The sequence below is a fragment of the Acipenser ruthenus genome, chromosome 15, assembly GCF_902713425.1.
Source record: "Acipenser ruthenus chromosome 15, fAciRut3.2 maternal haplotype, whole genome shotgun sequence".
Lineage (NCBI taxonomy): Eukaryota > Metazoa > Chordata > Actinopteri > Acipenseriformes > Acipenseridae > Acipenser > Acipenser ruthenus.
The window spans coordinates 10667851-10691071 of NC_081203.1; the positions used below are offsets into that span (position 1 = coordinate 10667851).

Below are 23221 nucleotides of genomic sequence, written 5' to 3' on the forward strand. Positions count from 1 at the left end.
CAAGAAAATGTTCTACAAAGTAAATCCCCAAATCTTGGAAGCACTTGAGACCTGTAATGTATAATGAATTTCGACTAGGTATCTAATGGCTTTATGTGTAATTGATTGATTGGAGCTACACCATGAGATTTCAGAACTTTAGTCAGCACTCCGTTCATTAAGCTGCAAACCGGACCATATTTTTTGGAATGGTAGCACGAGTCCTTTGGTTGGTAGTGAAGATAATGAGTGAGCATGAGCTGGCCTTAAGGGGAGCGGAGCTGGCAGTGTTTGGCTCCATGAATGGCCGCCCATCTGCTGACTGTCAGAGCATGTTAGGAGTGCTTCTGGAACCATGCCCCAGAGTTTCAGCACTGCGCTGGTCATGTGACCGTCACCACGACAACTCGCCCATACGTGTAAAATGCAGCTCTGTGAGCCAGATGCTCCGGAGCACATGTGTTCTAATTAGGTGGCATTTTCCTCACCCTTGTACAAACTTTGCCCTGCTGCTGCATGCCATTTACTGTATGAATCTGGTATGTCTTTGAACTGGTAGCTGTGTGTCTGTGTGTGTGTGTGTTTTCATTTTTTGAAAAAAAAAAAAAACACTGAGTGGAAGTTGAGGACATAAACACAGGACATAAACATAGGATTATGACTATAATTTGGCACCAAGGTTGCTGCAAGTTTTGAACGTTGCATGCATTCAGTTCTGCTCTTTTTTAACTTATATCATTGAGATGGCTGTATGCCTGTACTGTCAGATTGCAGCTTATCAAATTGGGACATTAGTTAGTTCAAGTTATTGAGAGTTTTAGAATTTGTCTGTCCAACCACCATATGTCACACATTTGAACATGTATAACTGGAAAACTTCTTATCCAGTTGTGAAGAAAGTTATTGTATTGGAGTCTGTGGGTTTACAACCATGGTGGGGTGTTATGGCATTGACATACTGTGCTTAAAAACATGCTCACATAATTGTAACTGTAAGCTTCTCATGTATCTAATGTTTGTAAAATATTGCCTACATTCTAACTCATGAGGCAGTGTTAGTGGAAGTATCTTCTTAATGTTATTGGATTGGATTTTTAATTCATGGCTGTGTGTTCAAACCTTTGGAACCAAATTTTCACATACTGTATATTCAAGCCAGGAATAGGAAGCCTTCGATGGGCACTGGGCCACGCCTGAAAAACCAGCACTTTGCAGACCTAATTACTGCCAGCTTTACCTTCCCAACAGGCCTGTATACATTTTTTTAAACAATAATTGAACTCGCTAATCAAATTATGACAGTAATCAACTCTCCGGGGCAGGAGTCCCTTTTTTGTGCTGTGGTACCATGTTTAGAATTCACATTAACCAAGGTACATGGTGGCATGGGGGGTGTCAACAAGAAAGTGATTCAAGATGGAATAACAGGGTTATGGTGGAAGGTAGTATTGCTAGACAGGTTTCAGTTATTGCACTGTAGCTTTGTTCTTTTAAACTAAACAATACATCATAGGTCGGTATCGAAGGAGCAGGGAGTAGGTACTGTAGCTTGATGTAAAAGGAACTATTGGTATTGCTATTTAAAACCAAGTAATACCTCCTTAAATGATCTGCGTGTGAGAGATTTTCTTTTTTTTTTTTTTTTACCAATATTGTTTTGCTTCTCCAAGATACAACAGAGCTATACATTCATAACTACCTCCTGCTGCACACAGTAGCCTGTTTAGTTCATACAGTGGCATGACCAGGCTTTAGGGTGGAGCTTTGATGAAGAAGAGGCCTTTTGGCCCATCAGTGGTCATCAGGTTTCTAGTAGCTAACTGATTCCAAAAGTTGGGTCTTAAAGGATCCTAATGATTCAGCATCAGTGTTACAGCAGAAATGAGCATGTCACTGATATGTATCCCCTGCCACAGCAGTAAATGAAAAATGAATCACTAACTTATATATCAGTAACTGATATTCAAAAAATAAATACATGAAAGGGGAAGGGCAGTAATATGATTGCACACGGAATAATAAGGAAGGAAAATCTTTACCGTTACCATCCATTCCTTATAGCTTGTGCACTCCCTCTAACCATCCCACTAGCTTACTGAGCTCAGCAGAGCTGGTGCACTTGAGTCATCCACGTCAATGGGCTGAGAAAGAGAAAGACTGCACTCTCCCTGGCTCTGAGTTACAGATCGATGGCAATCGGGGCTCCATTCATGGAGGTCTAGTTCAGGCCAAGGTCCTTGTCACAATGTCACAGGGGGATCGGATCACACCTCTCCACAGCATGACTTCAGGCTATAAGTGCTGCTTTCCAAGCAAGCCCGCTCAGGCTATGCTTATACCACCAGCTAGGCAGGGTTAGGAGCAGAGGTAGAACGTCAATAACCATTTCGAAAGGCATGAAGTGATATTGTACTGCCTGTTGTATCACACAGGGAGGTAGGGGATGGGAGTAATACCCAATCCACACTACCTATATAAAGCATGATTATGATAATAGGACTGTGATTGAATAGAAATCTTGTGGTGTAGGTAGTGTGGAAAGAGTACAACTGGGCTTGCTTTCCTTTTCAACATTTATTTTTCAGGGGCTCACAAACAAATAAATCAGGCAGCTTTTAGAGGAAGTATTTGAATGGGGTTCTTCATTGAAACATCTTGAAACCAGTTAATTATACAAGAGGTTTCCCCACTCAGTTTATGAGTCTTTCCTGACCAGCTGAGCTCACGACACGTCGTGGCTGAGTGTGGCAGAAAAACTGGCAACCAAAGTCAACAATAGGAAAGTGTCAGATATGATTGATGCCCGTTTCATTTGCTGTGATGTTCCTTAGCTTTAATGATGATAGTGGTGAATCGTGATGATTCAGTAAAGAACCTGGTCACCTCAAAAATCAATGCCTTACTCTAAAAGGTAAGCAATATATTGCAATATTTTATAAGGCCCTGAAAAATAAGTCCAAACAGAGCCTAGGTATAAATGTATACAAACAAATTTTTTTGTTTTTTTTTTCTAATATTTTCTATTCTTTTCTTATTATTTTTACTTACAAATTACAATGTGGTCCTTTGTGAAATTGACTTTGACATCCCTGGATTAACCAGTCATATGTTTTCTTGAATGACACATCTGATTGGTTAAAACAAACAAAAATATATATATATATATATATATATATATATATATATATATATGTTGACCAGATATGGAAGATTTGTATTGTTCATTTTTCTAAATATCTGTTGTTTTTTCGATAATGAATGTTTGTGTAAAAAAGTTGTGTTTTGTATTTAGCACACTATCAGTTCAACGCTTAAAGTATAAAAGCATTGCTTTGTAAGTTTGACAAGTTTGACCTGCTTCATAATTAACCGTTATTTCTGAAGATTATTCCCAGGTAGCACACAGAGAACAATAAGAATGCTGATCACATATTTATTTTATTTTTGTTTCTTTTTATTTTTGCTTGTGATTTCTGTTTTAACCAAACTGAATATGACAGTGTTGTTGATCCAAGGGAGTTAATGGCTGTTGTGTTAATTGTAGCCCTGGCTCTGTCATCTGAGTCAGGTGAGAATGTTTAACTGGTGTGAGCAACACACCCTCCTGCTGCAAGATTCACGCTCAGTAATTGCTGAGAAACTGCTGTTTGCTTTTCCACCTCTCTCCTGTTTACTCTCTCTCTCTCTGTCTTAGCTTAGCTCACTTCAGTTCAAAGGCTTTGCTTTCAGATTCTCTCTTCTCATGATTCTACTTACTTTTCAATATTTTTTTCATTTTACAAAACTATTGTTCCTGAAAATATAACATTTTTAATTTTTGTCCAATGTTGTACAATGTCCAAAGTTTCCTAAATTTATGGTGACTTTATATATATATATATATATATATTTTTAGGAACAATGCCAGTTCCTTCGTACTTAACCATTTTAAAAGCCAGCCACTTTGAAGTGTTTTGTTTTTGGGTTGCTGGATTCAGTTCCTTTTTGTGACTGGCTTAATGCTTACATTTCACAGGACCTTTCCTTCTGTCTCACAAAACGTTATGGGCAGATGGCAGTTTAATAGATGCTGGCCATTGTCTTTCAAATTCGAGGATTAGGACTTTGGCAAGTGCCAAAGGAGCCTTGAATATGAAATACGATTTCAGCTTTTTAATGCATATGACTCCAAGTGCACTTCTGATAACTGCATCTGGTCTTCTGTAAGTACTGCCTGCTGTGTCAGTTAATGACAACCTGCAAAGTGAACACTACACGATCTACAGTTAACCCACTCGTATGTATTGTTACATATATCCAGAGAATTGTGATGAAACTCTGAAAGGTTTTTCTTTAATCATAGAGGGTATCAGAACACGGGGTAATTTTGAGACGCCTGTCCGTCTGTCCGTGTGTACATAACGTACATGTGCACTGAAGTCATCCTTACACTTTTCTACTGTGGATGCAGGTCAATGTATTCTGTTCATTTTTTGTTCATGGCATGCTTTTTGAAATCACAAAACATCTGATTGTGTTGCTAAAGCACATGCTTGGTAAACTATACCTGCAGTAATGTTCCATTAGTAACAACAAATAATAATAAACATACCTAATGCACCTAATGCAATAATAAACATACCTAATTTAGTTGCTGAGGTCTCTGAGTTTCGAGAATAGCAAAACGATTTGCATAGTAAACTAAACTGAAAGGTGCCTGTGTTTATGTGCAGCATATAGTAAAACCTTTCTGTATATAGTCTTACAAACCAGTAAAGACCAGGAGGGATGGATGACCTTGAATCAGCAGTCATCTGTCTTAATTCACTTTCACTGTGTTTAAAACACCTTATTTATGTCCAGATACATGTGGTTGACAAATGGTTTGGCAAATATTTTAAATATAATATTTTTGACTGTTCCCCTAACTTTGTATGATGTTCGGCGGCTGTGGTTACAATTACTCTAATATTATTTTTTGATAAGTCTGTGTTAAGGTGCTTTGACTATGAGTTCAGTTTCGCTGCCAAAGACACATGTAGGCTAGATCCGCTAACATGTCTTTATATTAGTGAACCAGCACCACCTGGTGCACAAATATATATTGCAGAAAACTAAAAGGTAACTTGATCCAAAAGGTGGCAGATCACTACTATAGATAGTGCTGGCTATCGGCTGATGTAGCTCAGCTTACCTATATCTACACTACTATAGATAGTGCTGGCTATATGCTGATGTAGCTTAACTTACCTATATCTATGGCAGACAACTAGAACTGCTCTTGAACTTAGGAGAAACCCATTAACAGTCTTGTAAAAAAAAAATAATAATAATAAATAATAATAATAATAATAATAATAAATAAATCTTAGTATTTGAGTTGCAATAGAGAATGATTGCAAATATCAATGCCAAGCAAAGGGGCCAGGAAACAAAAGCAATTCAATTTAAAGGTACTTTTAAATATACACTAAAAGGCCAATTTATTAGAACCTCTAATTGCATGTAGGTTTTTGATTCCACCGGGAGGTCGAATAGCACCCTGTGTGCACCTCAACATTGTTGCTGATCAAAGTCTGTGAATGTCAACTCTTTGTATTTGTATTGATTGGTGCAATAGACAGACTTCAGTCTTCATCTCACACAATCCCTGGATCTCAATCCACTTGAGCATGTGTGGGGTGAACTTAAATGTTGCATTCATGGCCACAATCCCTCATCTACCTTAATGACACAACTACAGGCTGTACTCCTGGAGGAATGGGCCCAAACCCTGCTAGATTCCTTCAGGCGTCTTGTGGAGGCTGGGCCAAGTTCACTCCAGCTGTCCTTGTGCCAACCCTATATTGAGGAGAGTGTAGAAAAGGAAGGTTTTCATAGTATGATAAATAACTCATTCTTTATTTCCTTTTTAAGGAGGAACCAATAACGTTCAGTGAAGAAGCCTTTGTGTCTCATCGGTCAAGCGCCATGCGGCAGTTTCTGCAGAATGCCATTCAGCTCCAGTTATTCAAACAGGTAAGAATGACGGGCAAGCACGCCCCCCACTGCGCAGAATACAGGCGCTAAGCTAACCTGTAAGCACAGGAATGTTTCTTTATGAATGGTTTGTCCCCTGTGGAGCCTGAATGTCCCCTGAGGCGGGTGAAGCTCGGCATTGAAGGACACCCCGTTTATTCTCTTTGCAAGAAACCCAATCAGATGCTTTACAGATAAAGAACAAACAGCAAGTGGGCTGCACTGTACAGTGGACAGTACATTGACAAGCTGTTTGCAGTTAATATGTATGTTTCTCACACAGTCACTTTAACCCTTTCAGTCCTGCATTATTGTTGTCGAGCTAAAGAATGAAGTTAAACATTGTGATTCAAGAAAGGAGCTCCTTTATTGAGTATACATGAGACCAGGACAAATAAAATGTACATACATGTTGGTACAGTAAATAGGACTAGCACCCGTCGGTACTTTCAGAGCTCTAAACAGTGCTAAGATAAGGCAGGACTGGAAGAGTTAAAGCTTTCTCTGCTTTTCATCCCAAAATCAAAATGATGATCCTAAACCCACCAAGCTTCCCTGCTGAAATACTCTGTTTAAGTTATCATGCAGAGATGGGATTGCATAATGCACAGAAGAATTTTGTTAAGCGTGTTTGACTGATTATCCAGATCAAAATAGATTCTCGTAAATGATTGAATGTTACTGATATAGCTTTGCAGATTACAATAGAATTGAGACTTACAGTATGTTTAGCTTTCCACATTTCAGGTTTATTCAAAATTTTACTGAACAATTACAGGATTTTTTTTCAATTGAACCTCGGTTTTTACCGATTTATAGCCGGTACTATTTTCTAGGAAATACACAATATTTGCATTAAAATGCTGTTTTGTTTTGATTCTGACATTGTAATAAGCAGCCCTACACTGACCTAGGATACAGCAGATACGTTTAGATGTCAGAGGATCAAAGAACATTCAAACGTCGCACATGATTGGTTCTCTGTTGCTTCACAAACACATCATCACCTGATTCTGTTGGCCAATGGTCAATCAATGTCCGATTATTGTGTCAAGTGCTGGGCGTAGTAACTAGCTTGATCAAAACTAAATTGAAATGCTTACACAAAAATATTATATTTTGAGTGGATGAGGAATGGGGAGAAAACGTAAATCAGTTTATGAATATTCAAAAGAAAATGAATGTTTCGAAGTATACAAAAAGCCAAGTAGCTGAAGTGAGCCAGATGAGGTAGAGGATTCATAGCATTGCAAATACTGCTGCATTGAGGTACATGTTTGTGCTGGCAGAATTAAAGAACATACTGAAAGTAAGCGACACATTAAGCTAAAACAAGAAAGTGAACTGAGAGACAAGCAATCCATTTCTGCGGCTTTTACACACGCTTTAATTAAAGAGCGCAGAATGACTGTTAATGAGTTTGTCAGAGCTCTGTGATTTCCTGTCCAGCCTCTGTTTATTGCAGGGGGGTGTGGTGACTTCAGGTGACAGTGCTGTCCATCACATCAGCTAAACGCTGTCTATCTTGTAAATATTTGACAGAAAATGATGATGCTTTAGTTGGTGAACTTATGGAACTCATTGATGGAAATGTCCAGTGTGATTTTTTACGTGTCTCCCGATGGCTTGCACCGACCACAGTTCTGTCAATTTTCTTTTCTTTTTATGATTTCAAGGTGAATAAACCTGGCTTGTTTTGTGCTGATGTCACGTTCACACCTTCTGCAGATATTAGTTCTGTCAACACAGCGATTGTCCAAACGTTCGCAAAGTACCAGCTAACTTGGGAAAATGTGGCTTCGACTTGCACAGATTCTGCTTCATCATACAAGGCAAAATTTGCCAGGGACATTAAACTTAATCAGAAACCAGAATTGAACTGCTACGTATCATATTCCACATGTAAAGTGTGTGTATACTAAGAATTTTATTTCCCAATTTTTCCCAATGTTTCAATTAACACATTTTTACCGATTTTATCCCTATTTTAATATTTGTAAAATAAACTCCAAACAATTTCCAGGAAAAATGTGTTAAGATAAAACCAAAAATACAAAATGCTCAGTATGTTATGTGATCCCATAAAGCTTGCTATATTAGCACAGAAACTCTTCTTCTTGTTCTTGTTTAATAAGACCGCCATAATTCAACCTCAAATCCAAACGTACACAGTTTCACAGAGCATGGTGTGTGGTGGTGAAAGGTTCAGGCTGTAAGTATTGAAGTGATTTAACAGGAGTGTTTAAGGCATTATAGTCTATATTAAATTGGATCTACACAGTATCTAAATACTGCTTCCGTTTAAGTATTAAAATGATTGACATTTTACTTTTACAAACAAAAATACACTGAAGAGACTCACACACACGGTTAGAGGTGTTGGTTTTCACACTTTTAGTGATTTAATCAACGGCGATATTTAGATCTGTCACTGTTCAAATCAGTTAATTAGACCCCAATATGCCTTCAATCAATGGGAAGCTCTTTCTTTTGCCTTTCTTCCAAGTTTATTGACGGCCGCTTGGAACTTCTCAACTCTGGAAAAGGTTTCAGTGATGTCTTTGAGGAAGAAATCAACGTGGGAGAATATGCAGGTAAGAAGGAGAGTGCCCTCTTTCATGGTGGAGGTCCTTGAAGCAGTGTGAGAGGGGTCCTTACAGTTCAGCCATCAGGTGTACACAGCACCATGGACTATGGGGTCAAGCTGGTCTCATGGTCAACACCAACATCTCCATTTCACTGACAAGTCACACTTTCCATACTTCCCTGCTCTTAATTAGGGGTCTGCAGTATTGGTCAGAGACACAGTTTTACACCATTTCAGTTTCAAGTGTTTAGTCATTTTGTAAGTGGCAGTGTAGGCTGCTCAGAAGGTCCCCACATAAAAAAACTCTGTAGTATTCTACAGTAATTCTACAGTAAAAACACTTCAATTTACTTTAGTATAATGTAGTGTTCCATACATTTTTTAGTCACAAAACCACCACTCAATTCCACACAAATGCAGTCCCAAACAATCAGATGAGCTTTGAGACTGCCATGTCCCTTCACCCTCCTTCAGGCCTTCAGATAATGTACTGTTGGGAAGCTTGCACTTCTGTTCTGTAGGCAAACTGAGCCTTCAGTCTTTGCACCAGAATTCATTAATCCAATATGAAGATTCACAATAATATTTAGAAAACAGCTATTTTTAGTGGCAGGACAGCACACAGCTGTCATTATGAGCCATCATTATGAGCCACAGCCTTTCTGTATCTTACTTACAGTGTAATAGAAATGTGCCCTAGGCTGTTTCTACAGTAGCGTGCGTTCATGCAAACCGTATCAAGATCTGCCCTGCCCTTATCTGAAAGGATTAAATGTCACTGGCTCACTTCCCTGCATATGATAGTGAATGGTAATGGCCCATTTAACTTATGCAGTATCTGCATCAAAAAGCCAGCTAACAAACCTAGCTCCTACTTATTATGCCTTGCACAGAATCACATCTGAACCTTTTCTGACTGGATGCCCTAACATCTCATCTGTGCTCCATTTAATACATTAAACTTGGCATGCATTAATAGATGTACAGCATATATAAATATACATACATACATATACATACAAATACACATGCAATAGTAGAGTCTCACACAACATTAAGAAATGAGCGAAATGTGTCCCTGAACATTGCTAGAACCATGAGCCTCACCCCAGCTTATGTAAGAAGAGTAGGGTGTTAATGATCATGTAGAAGTTACATACAGGGAATAAATGACCTCCAAGGTTGGTTCTACATATTAGAAATGCCTTTCACTACATTTATATTCTGATCCTATGAAGACCCCCCCCCCCCCCCCATAGGTCACACTTGCTCAAAATAGGGTTTCAAGGACGGCTTCTGATAATGGCATAAGATTTAGAAACAGAGAGAACTGCCTCACGGCTTTTAAATGATGGCATCCTGAATATGAACATTTTGTCTAGTACAGTAGTAGCATAAAATGGTCTTACAGCCACTTGGCTTTATAGTGAACGCTAAACCAAATTAGCCTGAACTACTGTTTACTTTAATAATGATGTATTTTATTAAATATATGTGTATAAAATGAGTCATGTCAATGGTGATCACAATTCCCCAGTGGCCATCGTCACACAAACCAATACAACTGTCAGTCTCTGCTTGAGAGAAGTAGCTCCTGAACCACAACTTTAGAAGGGAGCTGGAGAGGAAACACTTTTCTCAATTTCTCAAAGACTCCAGCCACAATTCTTTAAAGCAAATCCCTGCCAGCTTGACCACCTCCATGGCAGCACTTGATATGGAATAACTCAGAACTATGAAATATTCAAAATCATATAACAGCCACCGGGCCAAATGGAGGAATGCAGCTGGAAGAAGCTGGTTTGGGTACATAAATATATATATATATATATATATATATATATATATATATATATATATATATATATATATATATATATATATATACTGGGTGCTTTATCATAAACTCTAAATTTACAGCACATTTTGACTTACTCAGTTACTATGAAAATTAAATTGTAGAGGTTGCCAATGTCATTGTCCTACCTTGGATTAATTGTGTTTCATATGGCAAGTCTTGCTGCATCATTCCAAAATTCAGATTGCTATCATACAAGATACCTCCTGACTGCAGAGTGGGTAGTACAAACTTCTGTAATGGTGCGACTATAACACGCATCTATTGTATAATGCACATCTTTTGTATATACTCCAATGAAAAAGCCATAGTATACTATGCTGAATGTTATAACCCAAATTTACCACATACCTTCTAAGTAGCCCGCAACCTTTATATAACACAAAGAAAAATAAATGCACCTAAACTTCTAAAAGGGTGCGCGTTATACTTGGATAATTACGGTACACCGTAAAAACTCAGACCCCAGCGTCTATCATCATTACATCAAAAGTATAAAAAATAATGTCTTGTATAACTTAGTTATTCTCGTGCGCACAATGAGCTCTTATGCTGTGTTGAGTGGAGCTGCAATGCCTTGATCCTGATCCTAAACAACGTCCCTTTGTCTTAACTTCCAGGTAGTGATAAAACCTACCACCAGTGGCTTTTCACAGTGAAGGTAAGCCAGGTTTCCTTCATGTTGTATTGAGAATGTGGGTGTGTATAATGATCTCCTAATAACAAAACAGACCACAGACCACAGGCCACCGTATTGTCACTGGCAAGTGCATGCAATTTATTAAACATCAGCTGCTGATCTTTTAAATAATCAAACAGAGCCCTTGTCTGGCCCCAGTGGTGTTAACCCAAGACATTTATAAGCTCCAACAGTCATCCCCCTATTTTGTATTGTGTTCTGAATATTCTGTTCAGAAAGTGGCTCGTATGGTTGCCGGAAGCATTTAGGGTAAAAAGACAATGTGTTCCAAATTAACAAATGTTTAAGCCTCAGGTCTCTGCCAAAACATACTTTATCAGCGGTATGGAGCTCGTTGTGAAATTCATCACCGCTGGTTCTGATTACTTAATCAACACAATCGATGAAACAGCAGAAGTAGCCCATTAGGTATACTAGGTACAAACACTTGCACATCTTGAGTTGCATTCACACCCAAATCTGTTACGTGATGGTGGTGTTATTTTTGTCTGTTTACCTGCTGTTGTGATTAATTAACCGAGCAGTCAAGAAGAAAACAGCACACACAGGTAGAAGTTCAAATGAGTAAGTAACTAGGAATTGTGATGTTCATTTAATAAAAGGGATACAGAGGAACCAGACACAAGTATTATAAAGTCCTTGATTTTACTCAGATCTGAAGAACCACTTGTCTGTGATGAAACTTGCTAAGGACGTTCTGCAGCACAAGAATGAGTGTATCAGAATCCGGGGTGTATGGAGTTTGTTTGTCCATCAGTCTATAATTTAAACTGACATTTTTGTCTTAAGAACCGCTTGCTATTTGTGATGAAACTGGATAACCTGTCTGTCTGTCTTTATTTGCACACATAAATAGTGAATGTAGGCCTTGGTGATCTGGTTTCAAACGTTTGCTTCCTTAGCTAAGACAGGACTGTCATTTTGGGAAAACAAACAAACCAGACATTCAGCAAGGAGAAGGTTGAGTGCGCAGGAAGCTAACTGATACAAGAATGATGTAAATATGCAAGTGCAAGAGTATGCAGTGCCGGTACAGAGCTTGGCGGTCTTGCTTGGTGGTTAAAATGCTTGCAGTCTGCGTGGTCGTCTGTTCCAGGCCAGCCTCCATCTTGATACAAATCCTAGAGTTAGGGTTCATACAGTTGCTTGAACAATTGGAAATTTTAGGGAAATTATTTTAATACAATCCAGTACTGGAAACCCTTGGAAAAATCATGTATTTTTTTGTTTCTTTGTTTTTTATCAGAATGTTTAACTAACGCTGCTAGTTTTTGCCTCAAATTGCTGAAATGCAACATTAATTATCATAATGTTTTACAGAAGAACACTGATGACTACAAACTAACCTTCTCTGTCAAGAAGACAGGGTCCTAGAAATTAATTTAATGGTAAAAAAAAAAAAAACATGCATAAATAATTACAATGTCATATTTTATATTTTATTTGATAAAAAATGGAAGTGGTGACAGGATATTTCAATTACAAGAGCATCACAACATTTACAACTTGTTGCACAAGACTTATCTTTGATGGATTTAAGTGGATTTCAATGAAGGAAGGCGTGGGAAAGAAAAATAACCTGCATTAAAAACCTTCTGTTTAAGCGCCATCACCCATGACCTCAATATATACATCTTTACAGGACTGTCCTTGAGTTAGCTTCTCTGAGACGAGAAATAAACTTGAATAAAAAAGAATGGAATTCGAATTCTTCCTGCTGTGGTCTTTTATCTTTTGTCATTATGTCATGCTCCACATGGAAGGCCTGTGAATTGGAAGGTGAACATGTGACTAAATAAGCTGTTAGCTGCTTACTGCTTAATGTAAAAAAAAGATTTCTTTTTATTTTATCTATTGACAGAAAGGCAGCGGAGCCATTATAAATACAGTGAAAACGAAAGCCAACCCTGCCATGAAAACAGTCTACAAATTTGTAAGTATAAGTCTTCTGTATAACTGGTTTGAGGTTTAACCAGAAATGTCACCTCACAATACATTTTGTGATGCTATGTTCCTCCTTTTTCTTTAGTAAAACTGTAATAAACAAGTATACAAAATGTCAGTATCTTACAGTTTAACCTTGCATTTATAACTCTCTGTGTAAAAAAGTGCTTCCCGTCTTCTGTTCTAAACTTACTTTTACTCAGCGTCCACTTATGCCCTCTCTGTGCTAAATTTGAAGTAGTGTCTTGGGTTAACTTTATACCATTTATGATTTTAAAGACTTCAGTCAAGTCCCCTCTTTCCCTTCTTTTTTTTAAAGCTGAAGAGATGTAATTATTTTCACCTGGCCTCATAGCTTGTGTCTCATAGCTGCCTTTCTCTGTACCTTCTCAAGTGCAATGATGTATTCTTTGTAGTGAGGTGACCAAAACTGTACACAGTATTCTAGGTGGAGTCTAACCAGGGCATTGTATAATCTTAGCATAACCTATCTAGACCTGTAGCCCACGCTTTTTGCAATACAGCCTAACATTCGATTTTCCTTTTTTAATTGCCGCACCACATTGGTGAGATAATGATGACTTCACTATAACCCTGAGATGGTTTTCAAAGTCCTCCTGTTTCCATCCAGTTAATTTTATATTTATAGCATGGATTTTCTACGCCCAATATGCAATACTTTATATTTGTTAACATTAAAATAAATTTTGCCCAGTTACAAAAATGGTCCAATTCCCTTTGAATTAGCTGGGCTGCGGATTCTGAGTCCACTACTCCCTCAAGTTTGGTATCCTCTGCAATGTAACAATTTGCAATGTGTATCTTGGTCCAAGTCATGCAGTAAGGGTCCACGTACAGACCCTTGTGGTACTCTCTGCTTTCTATGTTTTAACCAGTTCTGTATCCTCCACGGTATTCCTGCAGAGCATTTAGAAGTTATGGATGACTGTTTTCAGAGAAGAGTCTGTCTTGAAGTTTCTTCTATTGGTTATTCTGAGACCTATTCAATGAATCGATATGCTATGGAAGTGTGGTAATAGTGTATTTGAAATGTTTACGTTTGTGATGAAGTAATTAATTCATTCTTACCTAATATTTATTACCATCACTTTGAAGATGGTGCATGTTTTTATGGGAAAGATTATGGTAAACATATATAAGATTTTACGTGGCTTTGTTTTTTTCTTTAGGGAATACGGCATTTAAAATAACAGTTGAAAAAATAACAGCCAACTCTTTCTCGTTAATTACCGGACACGTTACGACCTGTGTCATCTCAGTTGTCAAAAAATAAATAAAATAAATACGATTCTAAACTTGTAGACACGGGAGAAGAAAAAAAAAAAACGTGTCAAAACCAAATAAAAAACTACTTCACCTTGTAGATGGAATAAAAATGTAAAAAAAATGTTATAAAAAAAGTTATAAAAAAATGAATCTTGTAGACGCGGGAACCTTGTGGCACAAGTAATTGCTCAGATGTGGACACAGCAATTGCTCGCAACTGAGTTGCGCGATTTCGGGAGCAATTGGGTTGCGCAACTGATCGCTCAGGTGTGGACCCGGCTTAATGCAGTCTTTTGAAGTAGACGTGTAGCATTGAAATTGCTGCAAAGAACGACCAGTACATGTCTTCATTAATAACTTTGATCTGTATTACTTTAACCATAATGTGCACCATAATAAACAATGGCCCGTACAATACATGTTAGTCATGGTGCTGCTAGCCTTAAAAGAACTACAGAACTAAATGAACAAAAGCTGTGGTTAAGATTACTGATTGCGAATGTATGCAGTGTTAATTTCACAGTTCTCACAGTTCTAGTTATTTGTAGAGCCCCTTGTTTTTTGCAAATACAAAATAACATGAACTAAAACGAAATGCAACATATAAAACGAAAAATCATTATAAAGCAAACAGAGAGTTACATTTTTAAATTGGGAGGTTTATACAAAAAATACTTTAAATAAATACAAATTGTAGTTGGCAAGGCTCAGCCGTTACCATAGATGTGGTCTGAAGGGAAACGGAAGCTCTGTTTAGCACTTGCACAAATGTGTAATTTGGAGTGAGTCGGGAATTAAAATTGTGATGGAGGAGAGGAGACTTTCTAAAATGCCTAAACCACACATAACAATTAAATGCTGCAAAGAATTTAAACATGAGGGAATGTATGCAGCTGACGGTGACAAAATAATGATGTGCATATTTTGCAACTGTCGGCTGGAATGGGTTGAAAGATACCGTCGTTAAGCATTAGCTGTTTATTCCTTTTGGGGAAAATATGGCTTGTATTTTGTATTAGTATGCAAATTCTTTGTTTTATTTCAAATGATGCAAACTTTGCACTGGAACAAGTGCTGTTTTGGTTTTGAATTAATTTGAATGAATGAATCTGCTTTGCTTAGTGTTTAAGTACTGAGAAACTCCAAGTGTGTTGTATACTGGAGCCCTAGGAGATTGCTGTATGTGCAATTATGACAACCCACAATAGTAGAGCAGTATAAATATATATATTTTTTATTTTATCTTAAATAGTTAATTAAAAAGAGTGGGGGACTGTACGTTACTGTTACTGACGCTAATGAGAAATTATGGTAACTAAATTATGTTTCTGTGCTAGGTCTGTATGTCAAAATGTTAAACAAAAAGCAGATAAAAATATGTATATAGTTAAAACATGATGTATACTTTGTTTTTATTTATATACATCTATTTGAGTTATTTTATTAATGTGTATCTGTAATAAAACAAAATAAAACAACATTTTTAGTGGAAAAAATGAAATAAAACTACATTTGTGAAAAATAAAATGAAATATGATAAAAAATAAAAATAATTTCACGGGGCTCTAATTATTTTATACTATAAGGATAGGGCCACTGAAATTCAAATCGAGTTGCAGGACAGTTACATTCTTGTTCTCAGAAGCTTCTTGCTAGATCCCTTTCAAGTACGATTTGGATATTTACCTCTTCAAACCTGAAAAAGAAATATTAAAGCTGCTCGTAGAGCCTGTGATGCAGTCTTAACCCGTCCCCGAGGACACAAAAGCACTGCGCTCACAGATCTCAACGCCAAGAACTGACCTGACAGGAGAGCTGGTTCAGAAAAGTACTTGCTACTCTTTCTGCTATATATTTCGCATTTATTGTGTTTTTGCACAAATTCTATGTGATATTACAAATAATCACTGTGTTAGTTTTACTAATTACTCTTATTTGTGCACTACAGCCTGTTGTTCGTTACATCCCGCTGCGGCCTTGTGCCTCGCGTGAAGCCAGCGGCTTGAGTCGCTCCTTCCCAGGGATCAAGCAACATAACTCGGCTGACTTTGTGTTCTCCCCCCAGGCTGCAATAGCTCCAACTGGAGTTATTTATTTTTCGTTTTGACTTCGGCTAAAATTACAAGACATTTTATATTATGGTGTAAATGTACTGTATTTTATTGTTTTTTTCCATTTTTACAGACTAAGCGCAGGCCTGCCTGCCTGCAGCGTAGTGCTCCGGCAGTGAGAGCAGCTGCTGGACCAAGATACTTGCTTCGGTTGTGGTTGCTTGCATTCTCTCCCACAGTATCTTGATGCCGTTTTGGTGACAGCTTTAGCATCACCATTACGAAGGCTGTTAGTACATTCTAACAAGCAGGCTTCCCTTAGTCTCATGTGGGTACGGACTGAGTGATTTTGCCAGTGGATTGTACAGGTGGGCATCTCTGTATATTGCTACCCTCAGTAACTGCGACCCAGTGGACCCGTACTGTACGGTACCAAAGTCACTGACCCACTCCATTCCCATCCCAATACCGTACCCTACCTTCCCGGTACCAATCCAGTGCCGTCCCGGTTCTGACCCGTTACCGAACCGACCTGGTCCTGTACCATACCAACGTGGTGCTAAAGTCACCATACTGACCCGGTTTCTACCCGGTCCTACGTGGCGCGCTACCGACTGGTGTTCACTCCTCCGGTTCGGTACAAAACCGGTCTTGTTCAGGTCTTGGCTTGCCTGTACACCTGTATATCTGTATACTGCACACTGCATTGCTTGCTTCTTGCATCATGCCTGGGTTTTATGCCTGCGACACATGCAAGGCCAGTCTGCCTGTTGAGGACAAGCACGGCAGATGCTCTTCCTGCCTGAGGCCAGAGCACACCAAGGAGGCACTAGTAAATCACAGCTTCTGTGAGTTTTGTGCACATTTCTCTAAGTGCACGCTGGAGAAACATCTCTCCCGCAGCTCTACAGAGCTCCTGCACAACGCTTTTCCCCATCACCCTCTGTTAGAGAGGTGGCTGCGTCCTCACTCCATGGCTCTGTGCCAAGGGAGACCGGACGATGCACCCGGGAAAGTAGCCCACGCAGGCAACCATCTTCAGAGTCTTCCTCATCTTCCTCTGCTTCTTCACCTCCACCGAGGAAGAAGAGGAGTCACTGTTCCAAACGATCAGCAGACTCAAAGCAGATGGAAAAGCTGTGGGCAGCTGTTCCCCACCAAGGAACTTCTCGCGGAATTACTGCGGAAACGTTCAGCGCCGCCTGCCCCTCTTGGGGCCCCAGGGAGCTACGAGCGCAGACATATTGTCCATCGCTGCCTCTGAGGAGGCAGATGAACAAGAGCTGGCGTTCCCGTCTGAGGACGTAGAGTCTGACAGCGCATCCCCTGCAGTTAAGCTCTCCCTGTCAGCAGAGCTTCTGCCGCTGATAAAAAGGGCTTTCCCAGGCACACGAGCCTGACTGGGACAAAGCACTGCTGTTAGACGCCCTGATTGCACCAGGGCATACATTTGGTCCCGCAGTGGACGAGGTGCAGTAACGCTCTCACTGCGTGCGAATCCACGAAGTAGCTGTTTCGCCTGCTTCCCAGGCGACTACCTCCGGTGTATAAACCAGTGACAAAGCACTGCTGTTAGACGCCCTGATTGCACCAGGGCATACGTTTGGTCCCGCAGTGGACGAGGTGCAGTAACGCTCTCACTGCGTGTGAATCCACGAAGTAGCTGTTTCGCCTGCTTCCCAGGCGACTACCTCCGGTGCATAAACCAGCGACAAAGCACTGCTGTTAGACGCCCTGATTGCACCAGGGCATACGTTTGGTCCCGCAGTGGACGAGGTGCAGTAACGCTCTCACTGCGTGCGAATCCACGAAGTAGCTGTTTCGCCTGCTTCCCAGGCGACTACCTCCGGTGTATAAACCAGCAGCATACTGGCACCCTAGGCCCCTCCAGCCTCAAAGACCGGCACAGCTGGCTGCGTCCGCTGCCAGAGGTGGTGTTCGGAACAGACCCACGGAGGCTTTAATAGGTTCTGCCGCCCTGCGCAGAGACAAAAGCCACAGGCTAAGCAGCAACCCTAGGGATTTGCTGCCACAGAGAGCCATCTGGACTATTGCCGTGCTGCACGGACATCTGGGTGCTTACTACCGTTCAGACCGGATACTCACTGTAGTTCAAGCATGGTCTCCCTCCCTTTTGGGTCATGACTACATTAGTCATGGACCAACAGGACATCGCTGTGACATCTCAGGAGGTAGTAGCTCTGCTGCAAAAACAGGCTATACACATGATAGACTCCCCTCCAGTTGAAGGAAGGGTTCTACTCCAGGTACTTCCTTGTTCCCAAACAAGATGGTGACCTCTGACCGATCCTCGACCTCAGACAGGTCAACCTTTATCTGAGCCGAAAGAGGTTCAAAATGTTCAATCAGGCCAGACGACTGGTTGACCATGGTGGACCTCAAAGACACCTATTTCCACATCCCCTTAAAACCAGTGCACGAGAAGTATCTGCAATTCTCTTTTCAGAGAACAGCCCACACGGAACATGTCACCGGCCACCTTCAATGGTTGGGCCTTACGGTGAATCATGCAAAGAGCCACCTGTTTGGAACCCTTTCAGCTCAACAGAGCGCTCACGGTAGTGACGTTCCAGAGACTTCTCGGTTTGATTGTAGCAGCTTCCCAGACCCTTCCATTGAGCCTCCTGCGAGTGCACCCTCTGCAGGCCTGGTTCAACACCAGGGTTTTTCAGCCTGCGTTGAACCGTGCCTGCCTATTAACAGTGTCTCATTACTGTCTAAAGGTAGAAACAGCCTGCCCATATATGCCTCTGCGTAGTGCTGGGCAGTGTCACCAGAAGGGAGGTGGTCACCACGGACGCATCCAGCCTGGGCTGGGGTGCTATGTGGAATGGCAGGGATGTGTGGAACCCTCCTTGGCATTGTCTCCACATCAATGTTGTATTGCTGCAGGCAGTTTACCTGGCCTTGCAGAATTTTTTGCAGGAGGTTCGAGGGAAACATGTGCTTGTCCGTACAGACAACACAACTATTAAAGTGGTGGCTTGCATCAACCACCAGGGTGGCCTCAGCTCTGGGCACACGAGAACCTCCTCTCACTACGGGTAGTACATCTGCCTGGGGTGACATACTGTGCGGCAGACCTCCTTTCAAGGATGCGTTCCCACTGCTTGCCCTGCTCCCGCTGTGGAAGCACCGGGAGAAGGTGCTCCTAGTACACCCCGGGGAATTACGCAATTACACTCCTGCGGAATTTACACATACAACGTATCACCACACATAGACGCGTAATATTAAATAATATCGCCGTTAACAGCGAAGGATAGATAAAAATGTTGGATCACACTGAGGATAAGGGGAACATTGATCGATTTTGCCAGAAAATGTCACGACAAAGGTCCCATGTTGCAAATATATAAGCAAAAGAGAGAGTAAAATATGTTCTTTGCTTTGCTTTGTACACTATGAAGGTGGCACCCCATGCGATCCAGAGCGCTCTACCGCTAGGGGAAATTGACATTGATTTGTTTTGGTCATCGACAGCTGACCGTCTTCCTAATTTGAAAACATTAGCTTTCAGATACATGAATTATTATTATTATTATTATTATTATTATTATTATTATTATTATTATTATTATTATTATTATTATTATTATTTATTTCTTAGCAGACGCCCTTATCCAGGGCGACTTACAATTGTTACAAGATATCACATTATACATTATTTCACATTATACAGATATCACATTATTTTTACATACAATTACCCATTTATGAATGCAGTAACAAGTACAGCTGATGCTGAACACAGCAACTTGCTGTATAATCTTGTCCTGTCTGGTCAGAGGTGTTCTCTTTCGGACTTATGCTACTTTTCATATCCAGTACGAGAGAAGAACCTAATACAACTGCACAATACTTTTGTTGCTTTGTAAATACTTGTACAGAGATAATTTTGCGTAATTTTGATTTGTATCTGTGCATAATTCCCTGTGGTGTATCCTAGTAGCCTTTTATTCATCCAGGACACTCTGATTTTCAACCCTGATGCAGCTCTTGAGTGGCCAGCCATAGAGACTGCCCAAGCGGTCTATCTGGCAGCCATTTTGGCTTGCCCTGTCAAAATTGACTCTGTCTCCCAAGGAGCTCACTTCGTGGCGGGGCAAATATTGAAAGGGGCTTGATGGCTTCAGCCGCCTATGAAGGACATTGTTCCTCGCTGGAGGTTAACCCTTTCCGGTCCAATGTCAGACCGTGTCCGACATCATCAAAAAGACGCAAAAAACAGGTCTCTAGTCGTTTTTTCTCCGGAAAAAGCCAAGAAAACCATTCAATGGCGGAGTGAGACCGATAGGAGCCAAGAAAAGCCGGAAAAAAAAGGGGGCGTATCTCATGAATACTGATAGACCCGACACCACATAGATAACATGGACATAAACAAACAAGATAGCTGCTTCCGCATCCAGCGCTCAAAGAACATCACAGACATATGCAGAGCTTTTTTTAGATGTTATAGTAATAAAATAACGACTTGGATCGCATTATTGAGGAGTTTGGTGATAAAATGAGTGATCAAGAGATGATTTATCGGTATGTACTGTTATGTAAAAAATATAGCGAACAAGGGGTGAGCTGGGCTGGAGATGCAGTACTGAGTGTCCTGTTGATATGCAGTGCATTTTAAACTTGTTTTACTATGAAAAAAATACTTTTAAACAGCGTGTCTAAAATAAACTGCACGTGTGAAAATAAATTGGACCTGACGCACCTGAGATGCACTGAATAAATGGACAGCAAAGGGTTAAACGTGGTGCTTAATGCACTCATGAAGCTTCCATGAGCCCAGGCATTCAGTTCAGCTGAAATATTTTTAGCTCAAAGCGGCTTTCTTGCTTGCTATCACCTTCGCAAAGTGGGTGAGTCAGATGCAGGCATTCTCCATTGCAAAAGCCTGCTTAATTTTTACAGTGGCCAGGACAAAGGTTACTCTCCATACCATCCCTGCCTTTTTGCCGAAGATAGTCTCAGCATTTCATGTCAACCAGTCTGTAGAATTGGAGGCTTTCCATCCACCTCCTTTCCAGTCTGACAGAGAGCAGCAGCTTTATCCACTCTGCCCAGCTCAGGCCCTGGCTCGCTATGTTGACAGGCACTATGTTGACAGGGAGTCCAAACAATTTTGTGTCTGCTATTAGGCGAAGTCCCATGGTCAAGCCCTGTCTAAGCAGAGGCAGTCCAAATGGATAGCAGACACGGTCAGGACTGCCGATGAGCTGGCCAACTTGCCCCCTCCAGAAAAGCTCACTGCTTATTCCACCAGGGGCATGGCAGCTTCGTGGGCTTTATTCCAGGGTGCATCTGTCAAGGACATATGCAGTGCAACGAGGTGGGCTACTCCCCATACCTTTACTAGATTTTACAAACTTAATGTCGTGGATCCTCAAAACCCTGGTTTTGGAACCCTTACAACACAGGCATAGAGGTGAGTTTCTCCCTTAGTTTTTTAGCCCTAGCTACTTGTTACTGTGGTAACACACAAGGCAGCCTCTCGGCTTAGCCTTGTAGCATTCCAATTGTCCTGCATTATTGTCCTTGCGACGGCTTTGGTACACTTACCCATACAGTAATGGTTACATTTCGTACTTGAATGGGAATGTTAGGTTAATATCATAACCCTGGTTCCCTGAAATAGAAATGTAACCTCTAACCTTCAAGGTCCCTGTGTCCATGATGATTGCAGCAGACTTGAAGGAAAAATTGTGTTTTACAGTGCTTTTGTACCCTCGGAGGTGGGCCATGACCACGAGCAGCTTTGATATATCTTATTCAGGTTTTGGGTCTTTAAATACCCATACGGTAATGGTTACATTTCTATTTCAGGGAACCAGGGTTATGATAATAACGTTTTATATCATTAAATTATTTTATTCTGATAATTTGTCTGAACCTTATATTCAAAACTATTCAGATATTCATAGAAAGTGCAGTCTATCCCTTTTAATATCCCTTGAAAGGTACTGAGCAAAATGGAGACAATAAACAGAGCTGACCTCATTAGGAGTTCAGCAATAACAAAATGAGCATTACTTATTTTCTTGTAATGCCTTCTAATGGTATGCTTTTATTTCTCTAAGTGAAAGTAGGTGGGGTATAACCCGTTGTATTATAGTTAAATGTCAGTTGTATTAAGCAGAGTTTGATCATGTTCATCAGGAGCTTGTCCCCATTGAGTCCCATTATATTCTCACATTCGAGACATTTCGGTAAGCAGAGGGTTAACCAGAGTGATATTAAGCAGGTTTCACTGTAGTTTCAAGTCATTTTCATACCTGATAGACAACAATCTAGCAGTCAAAAATGGAAGTACCAGAAATGTGAAATCAGTGTGTGACTAACACTGTCCAATTTTTCTTGCAGGCCAAGGACCACGCCAGAATGGGTATAAAGGAGGTGAAAAATCGGTTGAAACAGAAGGTACTTCTCTTTATGCTTTGCTCTTGTTCCTTCATGCACAAGTGCATTAAAAACCTCATCTTAAAAGCATTATGTAATCCAGACATAGGCACTTCCAGCCATCTTGTTTAGCACACTTGAAAATGCATTACCATCTGTCCATTTATTGTGGACATGTTCCGTTTCTCTTTATGTGTTTTGTTTCGTTCCTCTTTATGTGTTTTGTTTCATTCATTGTCAGGCTTCTCTCATACTTACACTAAGAGTGCTGGTGAGCTGAGCTCTGCCTCTGTGTGTGTGCTTGTTGCATGAGACGCTGCTCAGTGTCTCTGCAGAACTAAAGGAAGCATTCTGATTCCTCAGGTGAAGCTCCACACTGCAGCCTGGTACCAAGAACAGAG

The 23221-nt window shown here is 40.3% G+C and overlaps 1 protein-coding gene across 4 annotated transcripts in view; it reads left to right on the forward strand.

Moving 5' to 3' along the window:
* LOC117422328 (DENN domain-containing protein 1A-like) overlaps positions 1 to 23221 on the forward strand; it is a 366743-nt gene that overhangs the window by 277766 nt on the left and 65756 nt on the right. For all 4 annotated transcript variants that reach the window (XM_058987167.1, XM_058987163.1, XM_058987165.1 and 1 more), the window contains 5 exons: positions 5875 to 5976; positions 8483 to 8570; positions 11042 to 11082; positions 12983 to 13054; positions 22785 to 22841. In XM_058987167.1, coding sequence (XP_058843150.1) covers positions 5875 to 5976; positions 8483 to 8570; positions 11042 to 11082; positions 12983 to 13054; positions 22785 to 22841 — 360 coding nt within the window. The remainder of the gene's footprint in view (positions 1 to 5874; positions 5977 to 8482; positions 8571 to 11041; positions 11083 to 12982; positions 13055 to 22784; positions 22842 to 23221) is intronic.